Below are 10,826 nucleotides of genomic sequence, written 5' to 3' on the forward strand. Positions count from 1 at the left end.
CTACAGGTGGGTTAGAAGAAGTTTGGTTATTCATTTCGAGGTTTCCAAAATTTCTCCTTTAAGGATATGGTTGCAATCTTCTATTTCTAATTGATTGATTGTTCGAAAAACTTGTTCCTAATTCTAATAGTTCTGAACCTAATTGGTTATTCAAAAAGTTTGTTCCTTATTCTAATAATTCTGAATCTTCAGCGATAACTTCTAGTACGCTTGAAGAATCGGTATGTGTCATTGAACTTTGGGATTCTGGGTTTAAGGAAAGAGATTGATAGACTTACATCACCAACATATGCATCCTAGGGTGTGTAGTTCCTTCTTCTTAATCGAAGTGGATCGAGTTGATGTCCATTCTTCTGGATGGAGTGGTAGAATTGATTCTCTGCTGGTTCGATGTGGTTTCTTGGTGATACCGCACAAAGACTTGATAGTCACCGGGAGTTCCTCGAACACTCTTCGAACAGCCTGTACAATTGCCGGACGAGTTATTCACTTATGGAAACTGATTTTAGTTTTTTTTCTTTTCACTAAAACCCCGTTGCGATATCCTGTTCGCAGCGCCAGTTATGAATAACGTATCCAAAAGTCTATTCTTAAAAAGAACTTATTTCTTTTTAGGGTTGCCAATGGTAATTAAAGGACAACTCAATAGAATGGATATCGTTTCTATTTGTTCAAAGAAAAATCAAATGAATCTATTTAACGCTAGACATCAACTAACTACTATTCAAATTATGAAAAACGGAAAGAGTCACAATCGGTGGTCACGCCTTGTGTCGTCTTCCAGGAATCCTGTATTTCGGGTTCCGATGCGATTCCGTGCTTATTGTGGGAAACGGTATCGTAACAATATAAACATTGTAGGAGTAACATACTCTCGACCTTGTAATTGTTCTTGAATCCTTTCCAAGAACACTGCATGGCAAGGGAATTTGTGAAGACCCTTGCCATCACCCTCGAATGGAAGTCCTTGGAAGTCAAGCCTCCTATCGATTTGAAGTATTGGGTCTGAAAAACAAATAATTCTTTGGAAAAGGAACTGAAAAATCTTTATCTTTATGGAAAAGCATTCTTGATAAAGTGAATTAATATTAAAGAAAAAAAAAATATTGTGCATTCTCTCAAGATAAAAACTCACCACTTTTTTTTTCTCCTCCTCATCTTCTAATCTTGCCTCAAATTCCTTCAATTTTTCCAAAGACGTAAACGGAAATTCATCCCTCAAATCAGTGTGATTCAGCACTTCATTCTTTCCTCGCTGTAACTTTAGCTCCTCAATTTCTAGGAGAATCCTCCCAACAAGTTCAGTCAATCTATCAATCTTTCTTTCTAGGTTCCCTAGAAGTGAATTTTATAATATTACAACTCATTTTGTTGTTCCTTGTATTTTTCTCTTCAAGAAATATTTTTACCATTGTTTTCAACTCTAGTCTGAACCTCTTGATTGATTATGGACAAGGGTGAATCAGGTATTGTGTATCGATTTTCTATAAAAATAAACAATCATAAACAGCACTTGTAGATATTCTTCATTTCTTAACTGGAAATGAAGAGACTGAAATATTCAATATATATAACTTACCAGTGGAAAGTGGCTCATGTTGGTTGACACCTGTTTGTTTTGGCCCTGACGGGTGTTGTAAGATCTCTATAAAATACAATCAATTTATAAACTAGGGGTTCCTCTCTCAACATTCAAAGTTATTTTTTATTCTGCGCAAAAATGCACAAATGCATTCTGTTAAAAAGCAACTCAAGAGTATAATTACCATTGTGTTCGATAGCAACTGTTCCTGTCATGCGGGGAGGACTGTAGAAATTGGAAGAAGTTTGAGGCCATAACCGAGTTAAGTTCTCTGAAAAGCAAAATATTTGTGATTAAGAGATATATAGGTCTTAAGATTATTCACGCTATTAGGTAATTTAGAAATATAATATTATCATTAGAGATTGGGGTATTTAGATATAATAGACCATTTCCATGTTTCAAATAATATTATCATATTGTGTTCCATTTTGAGAAGACCTGGCCTATGTGGTTAAAAATTATTGCAATAACAAACTATTTGCCTAGTGTTTGAAAAAGGTGTTTTCAACAAAATATACATTTCTGATAGAAACATTTAAATTACATCATACATCTATCTTATTATACATCCCTAATGGATTCAATAATGAACTCAATACAAGTAGCTCCAATAAAATTTTACATATCCAAACTGATAACCCAACTGAAACTATCTTTATTAACTGTATGTAATTCTCCCAATGAAACACCATTCCATTTTACTATTTCAAAATATACCAGATGCAGTTACAAACTTTACCTGGTTGTGGCATCCCGATCTCCTGTAGTCTATAATCTGAAAAAAATACATCAATTGTAGAAAAGGCTGAAGAACTTTTTTTGTCTTCTAGCAAAAAACTATTACCTGAATCTGCTGATGATTGATCAGCTTCCTCCATTGGTGGAGACGCACATTTAGAATAACGACCTTAAAAAAATGATTGAGTGAATAATAGGTTCATGAAACAACAAGTTACCTTGTACATATTTCGAAAGTAAATAAATTTTATTCAGACTCGTAAAAAATAGCCAAATTCTGGTCAAAATAGAGTTTGAATACTTCTACTATCCAAAAATATATCTCATCAGCGACTGTTAGATAATTTTGACCAAATTATAGTATGATTGAACTGAAATCCAGCTTTACTGAAATTTCGAGTCTATTTTATAAAAAAAAAAAAATCATTTTTGCTGTAATATACTCAATAGTAATTCATGATTTGAAGTTTGCTTGATGATCACCACAAAGAAACCTATTTACCTATCAGGTGCTTCGAAATTTTTTTTTCTTAGGCCTCTGCCTTTCTCATCTTCTGATGAGGATTCCCTAATGCAGTGCCTTCTAGCATCTGCAAGACTATCTGAAATACATAAAAATGTAAATACAAAATGAAATTCTAATACTCCAATATTTTTTATTGTAAATGACAAAAATCTACCCAACAAATACAACAGCTTTTTCAGCCTTTCATAATATATGTACATAATTGAAATAATGTTTGATAGCATTGCTTTTTTTTTTTCAAGGCTTCACATAACTTGAACAAGCGAATTCATTTTTATTAAAATGAAAATATTTGTGTACGCTCTTTTGGAAAGAATGGAAGTAACTTACCACATATTCGATCACACCTGAAAATTTAATTGAATACAATATATGAATTCCTAATATTTATTGATAATTTTAGTTTTAGTTTTTAATAATTGAAGGAGAAACTGAATTACATGATTTTTACAGGTATAAAGAAAATATCGAATAAGTAGAATTATACAGGGTGATTCATAACTATTGGGACATAGGCTAAGGGCAGATTGTTTGGACCAAAATATGGCGATAGGACCAAATATACCTATATATATATATATATATTGAATTTTTTTTCGTTTTTTGCTAATAATTTCTTACCATTTTATCTGGGACACCAAATTGTGAAAATTTCTGTTAACAAAAATTGATCACTTTATCTGCTGTTTTTGACTTTGTAGGGTAACTTCCACCCAGTTTATAATAATAATAATAATAATAATAAACTTTATTGATCCTTTTGGACATTATAAAAATGTATAGGACAAGTCATACAAAATAACAAACATAAGAAAAGAACTACAATAAAAAAAAATACAGATTCAACTGATGGAGTCCTTGAGGAACTCGTCTATACTGTAGTAACATCTCTTGAGCAATAATGTCATGCAATAAGTGTCATAGTTTCGTGTTCCATACTCGTGAAAGTCAGAGCATTTCTTGAAGTTACTTACGTTCAGATGGACGTAGACAAGGCTATTGATAATAAATATACATGGGAAGGGAAGAATTTGAAATTGGTAGAAAATCGGACGGCATGAATCACATGGGCGAAGTTTGAAAATGAGGCGTATGATACGTTTCTGGGAAATAAACACCCGATTAGACCCTACCGAGGAGCCCCAGAGAACAACGTTGTAACTTAAATGGCTATAAGCCATGCTGTAATAAATAGTCAGCAGCTCCTCGACAGGGAGACAACTCCTGAGTCGTAATAAAGCATAGTAAGCGGTGTTTAGCCTACCACAAACATGATCAATGTGAATATACCACCTCAGATTAGCGTCCACATAGAGGCCCAGAAGTCTCACGTCGTCTCTCGCCTCCAAGACTCCTTGATTGTATTCAATGATGAGAGGTTCGCATGGTTTATCCTGATTCTGAAACCTGACTATCACCGACTTGGTCAGATTGAGTATGAGTGCATTTTTGTAACACCAATCAGTGAAACATTGTACTATAGTCTCGCATAGCAACTTCAATTCCTGCAGACTTTTCGCTTTGATAGCGATAGAGGTATCATCAGCGAACATCACCAGTATATTGGCTACCACATATGCAGGCAGATCGTTTATGAACAGTAGAAACAGTAGTGGGCCCAGAACAGATCCTTGAGCGACACCTAGGCTGTTAGTGTGTTCGTCAGATGTAGCGTCATTCAATCGAACATAAATTCTGCGATCAGATAAAAAAGTCCTGACCCAATCCAGAAACACGCCCCTGAATCCCATTTGGTACATCTTATCCAGAATGAAACAATGTTGAAGAGTGTCGAACGCCTTCGACAGATCAAAAAATATACCTGCCACGTACTCACCGCCGTCAAGGCTCTTGTAGACAAATTCAAAAAATTCACAACTGGCCGTTTGGGTTGACCTACCATGTCTGAAGCCGTGTTGCTGATCAGATAGTATGGAGTACTTTGTCAAATAATTGTACATGCGATTGTATATTATTCTTTCAAAAATCTTGGACAATTGACTTAAGATGGAGATAGGTCGATAATTTGTTATATCCTGGCTGTCACCCTTTTTGTGGACTGGTAAAATCCGTGCCAATTTAAGGACAGATGGGAAATGCCCAGAGGACACTGATTCATTTAGTAAATGAGAAATAGGTTCAGAAATCAAAGGAGCCAAGACCTTGAGGGCTCTGGCTGATATCATATCAGGTCCTGGGCTACCACCATTCTTCAGTCCGCAAATGGTAGACGAAACTTCCTGGGCAGTAGCAGGAAAGAAAAAGAAATTACTATCAAGGGAAGTATGCAAGGTGCAAGATCCAGAAAGGGAAACGCCAAAATATGTATGAACAGAGGCAGCATTAACCTCGGTGAAAAATTTGGCAAAGGCCTCCGACACCTTCTGTGGACAAGAAATGAGTTCATTATCAACCCGGAGAGTGATGTTATTCTCGGATTTGACTCTATTATTCAATTCTTTATTAACTAATTTCCAAACTGTTTTGCAAACATTATCTGAACTATGTAGAATTTTTTTGTTGTAAGCCAATTTAGAGAACTTCAATAATTGATTGTACTCAGATTTCGCACTACTATATAAGTGTGAAGCCTCGAGCGTGTTCAAGTTCTTCGTCAGCCAGTGCAGGTTCCTCAAATTGTCCCGAGCTGAAATGATTGTGGCATCGATCCAACCAGGTTTTTGGCGAGAAGGAAAGCAATTTATACGTTTTAGTGGAAAGGCTGTGTCAAATGTTGACTTCAATAAGGTAACAAACTTCTCGAACTTGTCTTCAAGGGTCGAATCAAAATGTATCCACTGAAAATCAGCACGCTCAATTAACGAATAGAAAATCTTCCAGTTATTATCCGACATAGTTCTCATTATTTTTTCCTTAGAGGCGCAAGGATCGTTACCACAACAAACATATTCTAGTATAATTGCTCTATGGTCAGCAATGAACGCTTCAAACACACTTGCATCAACTAATTGAGAGTTAGCATTAGTGGCTATATAATCAACCTTCGTGGAGGAGGTTAGGCCATTCGAACCTGTAACAACCCTAGTTGGGTCCCTTGAGGTAACTGATAGATTATGACGTAAAAACAAGTCATTTAAAGATCGATATTGTGGAGAGAGGGATAGATAATCTATGTTGAGGTCTCCACATAAGAAAATAACATCAGAGGCAGTACTGCAGTACGTAAGTACATATTCTAAAGAATTGTGAAACAGGTCGCAATCACCTGAAGGAGGTCTATAAACACTTAAAACACAAAAAGTATTCTCACCATATTTTATCTTAACTGCACACAGTTCACAGTGCATTTCCACTGAGTATTTAGCCACATTAAGCTGCTGTACTCGGAGAACCGACCTGACATAAATAACAACACCCCCATGTTCACGGCTTGGTCTGGTATAAAAGGAAGCAATCTGATAACCTGCTATCGTCATGAAGGATAACTTCTATGAAGAACAACAATGTTCAGCCACACTCAGTAAATCCGGGCTTGAAGAACTAAGTAAAACTTCCAAAGATGTGAACTTGTTAGCAATGCTTCGTGCATTTATCTGCATTAACTTGAACTTAGGTCTACTACTTTTGTCGTTTCCATGTTCCGAGATGGACTTTTCGGAAAAGGAGGATCCATCAGCCGACGTCTGATAAAAAACCTATTAACGGTTACTCCCTCTGGCCAAAATGCGGACTCCATTACCTGTGTTAAGTATTGGGATGGAAATGATAGTTTAAAGGAGGAGTAGACATCAGGCTTTTTGGAATTGAGTTTTTCACATATAGGATCTTGAATTGTTTCACCTAGGTACTTGATTACATATTCGGCAGCAGTAGAAGGACTGAGCCTCGATATATGTAGATGAGCCATGGACTTTTTTGGAGCGCTCATCAAAGCAGTACTTTTCGATGAACCAATTATAGGTTTTCTTCTTTTTTCCTGTTTAGATAAATCAGAAATGGACATTTTTTCTTTGCTCCTTGACTTTTTCCTGCCTTCAGCCAATTTCCATCCAGAAGTTTCGTCCAACGGTTGCGAAGAGACGCTAAACGAATTTTCATTGTTATTTTTATTGAATTTGCGTTGATCATTCGGACCGCCTGTAGATTGAACAAATTTATCATTACTAGACGTATGTTTCATCACCGTATCTGTTGGGAGATTCCATGCACCTGTTGAAGATTCCCGAGGTTCAACGTCAGCTGTGACATCCCGTACACATGCCGCTGCGGACGAGAGAGCGTTTTTTCCTGCAGCGAATGTTTGGATTATTTCAGTGAGCGAATCAATTTGTTTACTTTGAGTAACAATTACATTCCTCAAGTTGTTTAATTCGAAATGCAAAGGTCTTAATGCATCTTGAATAGCCTTAAAAATAATTGGACTCAATTCAAGAGGCTCAGAAGCGGAATCCAGCGGGGGGCACACAGTGTTACCACTTGATGGCTTTTCACAGGATTGGCAAATCCATCCATTAAAATCAGCATTTTCACGCATTTTGGTAAAATCTTCCAAGGAAATATTGACACACTTGATATGAAAATTACAATCACATGATTTACAACAAATTGGATCGTCGTATCGATCAATCTTATTTGAACACAGAGAGCAGCTAATACCACGTACTCTCGACATGACGACTCGATACGAAGTGAATGAATCTGAAAACAAAAAAGAAAGAAAAAACGAAAGGGGTGTGTTGCATTTTATATTACTCATTAAATAATTTTGAAATTAGTAACCCAACTCAAAAAAGAATCGGTAACCGAATGAATACCTTCGAAACCACCCTGAAAACGATATATTCCACAACTGTTCACCAAGTGGTCTATAGTTTCTTCTTCTGCACCACACTCACATCTTGGACTATCAACAGCATTCCACCTAAAGAGCATGCTATTACACCGACCATGGCCAGTCCTCAGTCGATTTAGTGTACACCAAATTTTTCTTGGAAGATCAAAGCCAGGAACTTTTTTTGAAGGATCAGTAATCAAATCTTTATTAAAGAGATTACATGAATTCCATTCGGATTGCCAAAATTCTTTATGGTTATTAGTTGAATACAGAAAATCATTAGTCCATAAAGGCTTACGAGATTTTAATCTGGCACTTCTAGAATCTGGTAAATATAGATTCTTATGTGGTGATAGAGGATTTACTTTGATGGATCAGATGTCCCTTGGTAAAGCAAGCGCTATTCGGCTTAGGCCCGGTATGTAAGACTCCTCACTAAAAAGAAGACTGCTTTTGCGAAAAGGTTCGCATTATTCCTATTCATTGACATGTTTATATTCTGCCAATTTCTTAGCATCAGTCTAGCAGCAACCGAATTCAGCATTCCTTGAACGCTGGGGGGCACTACCAACTGATGAAACAAAACTGTATAATCATCAATATATATGCATTCGTTAACGTCCAAAAGAACGTTCCCGTTAGCTTCCTCGGTGGTGGTCAACACCTCGATCCTCACATCAAAGAATCCAACGAAACCGGCAGTAATCGCTAAATCTAGGCACAGACATTTCAAGTGGATCGTTACGAACGGCACCCGCCAGAGCGAGACGACCGGCCAGATCCGGAGTTTCTTCCAGAGTCATGCTGGCGTCATCCCCTAATGGGATCGCTCCATCCGCCGCAGCGCCTTCTATCCTAAGGAAGAATTCAGATCCTTGAAAGACAGTAATTCTTCCTCGCACACCAGCTAACTCAAAAACGTTAATAGGAACGTGGTCCGCGTTTACAAGAACTCTAAACCATCCTCGGGATGGCAGTTTTCGGATTGAAAATTGCTCTGGAGCAGCGGCGTCTACTATACATACTCCTAGCATTGGAGGAAAACCTCCAGTAAACTCTACGCCATTCAGTGAATTAACCGAATTGGCAGCTGAATCAAGCGTTTCTGAACTGGAACTAGCCATACTGACTAATCCAGTTAGGTTCTCGGGACGTGGGGTAAACCCAGGACCAGTAACCGGAGTCAAGCCGGAACAAAGCAAAATGTTGTTAATGGTCATGCCAAAAACGTTAATAAGAACGTCATCAGCTGGAGTCTGCGATTCCGGGTCCAAAGCACATCGACTTGTAGAACAAAACCTCAGAAGATCTGGATCAGGATTGGCCGAACTAGGTCCTGAACTCCTAGACGCCCAACTCGTCGATAAGACGCGAAGTCCTTTCAAAGCTAAATCCATATTGTTACGAGACCGTTTCCCACAAGAAGCACGGAATCGCATCGGAACCCGAAACCCAGGATTCCTGGAAGACGACACAAGGCGTGACCACCGATTGTGACTCTTTCCGTTTTTCAAGCCGTAGGGCATACGAACGTTTTCATAGTGTCCGTTGTTTACTGTGAAGGCCGTTTTTTCTATGGAATCTGGGTCCATTTCAATTTGGTGGAATGCTTTGGCCATGTCCAATGTTGAAAAATAACAACTTTTTCCTAAATTGTCTAAGATTTCTTCAATTCGGGGTAGGGGATACTTGTCTTCTACCGTTTTTTAATTAAACGACGATAGTCGATTACCATTGGATACTTTTTTTCGCCAGATACGTCTTTTTTCTTATTGACGATCCATACGGGGCCACTATAGGGTGAAATTGATGGTCGTATAATTTTATCATCAAGCAATTTTTGTATCTGTTCTTGGATAATTCCTTTCATACTATGAGGGTGTCTGAAGGACTTCACGTAAACTGGTTCTTCATCTTTTGTTCTGATTTTGTGTTTGACCGTGTTACTGAATGAAAGATCACAATTTTCATTATAAAAAATATTTCTGAATTTACTGCAAAGTTTTAGAATTTCTCTCCTTTCTTCCGAATTCATGTGTTCAGTTCTAATGTTTGGAAAATTTAAAATTTCGATTTTCCGCGGGTGCTTCTGATATTTTCGCTTCGAATAAAGATTGAACAGGTATTCTTTCTGAGAAACTTATTTCGATGGTACATTTTATTGGTTGAGGGATTGGTATACAACATAATCCGTCTTTCGCGTGGGCAATACATTCCGGGGTTGAAAATCCTTTGAAGTTCAGCTCTGGTATAATAACATCGCCATTTTCGATAGTAACTGGTATTTTGACATGATTTTTCGCAGCGAATTTTCTAGGTTTAATTTTGGAATTGGAATATTCGAGATTGAAAGGGATATTTAAGCCATTAATTTCTAAAGTGTGTGTTTGATAATCGATTCTTGCTCCTAGTCTTTGTAAATCGGAAGTTCCTGATAATGCGTCGAATTTTTTATGCCAATCAACTACATGTAGGTAAATGAATATTTTCATAGATCCCTAATTCGTATAAAATTGGTATATGTAAATTGTCATCTGATTCAATAGTATTGCCTAAGCCAGAAACACTGAATGGTTCTTTGAAAAGGAAATTGAAAAATTTTTCATGAGCTGGCTTTTTATTAATTACTGAATTTGTTGCATCTGAATCAATAAGAATTCTTAAATTTACTTCTGGAAGGTAAATATAGGGCAATTTTGACTTAATCTTAACATAATTCAAGTCTAAGTATTGTTTGTTTCTAGGGCACATGAATTCATTTTCTGCATTTTCTGGAAAATATTCTATCATATTTTCGTCGGAATTACAATTCTCTGATTGAACATTAAATAGTTCTTCTGAGATGAAATTGGGTTTCTGTTGAATTCCCGTTCTTCTGGTGGAAATAGACATGGATGTTACCGGTTGTTTGAAAGTTTTTCTTGTGCTAATAGACATGGGCGTAGGCTTTGGTTGAATCTTATGAAAACTTGATCCTGGTTTTGTCCCGAAAACTTGTCGATTTGTTGGGAATTTTGGATTATTAGTGATCGGTTGATTAATGGGGGTATGGAAAACCTTTTTCATTAGGAATTCGTGCAGGAGTATTATTATAATTTTGCTGACTGAAAGTAGGGATGTTATTATAATTTTGCTGACTGAAAGTAGGTTTTTGAGTAACAAATAGATTCTCTCTATTTGAA

At 36.9% G+C, this 10,826-nt stretch overlaps 1 protein-coding gene across 1 annotated transcript; it reads right to left on the reverse strand.

The window, feature by feature from the left end:
* Positions 1-583: 583 nt before the first annotated feature.
* Positions 584-2,903, reverse strand: LOC123306707. Its single transcript, XM_044888827.1, has 8 exons — positions 2,826-2,903; positions 2,430-2,492; positions 2,325-2,360; positions 1,767-1,853; positions 1,580-1,645; positions 1,410-1,484; positions 1,136-1,335; positions 584-1,005 (listed from the first exon to the last, which is right to left on the reverse strand). Exons 2-8 carry the CDS (start codon positions 2,461-2,463, stop codon positions 730-732), a joined length of 774 nt encoding a protein of 257 aa, XP_044744762.1. The 5' UTR covers positions 2,464-2,492; positions 2,826-2,903; the 3' UTR covers positions 584-729.
* Between the last annotated feature and the right edge of the window lie 7,923 nt (positions 2,904-10,826).

This window comes from Coccinella septempunctata, chromosome 2, assembly GCF_907165205.1.
Source record: "Coccinella septempunctata chromosome 2, icCocSept1.1, whole genome shotgun sequence".
Lineage (NCBI taxonomy): Eukaryota > Metazoa > Arthropoda > Insecta > Coleoptera > Coccinellidae > Coccinella > Coccinella septempunctata.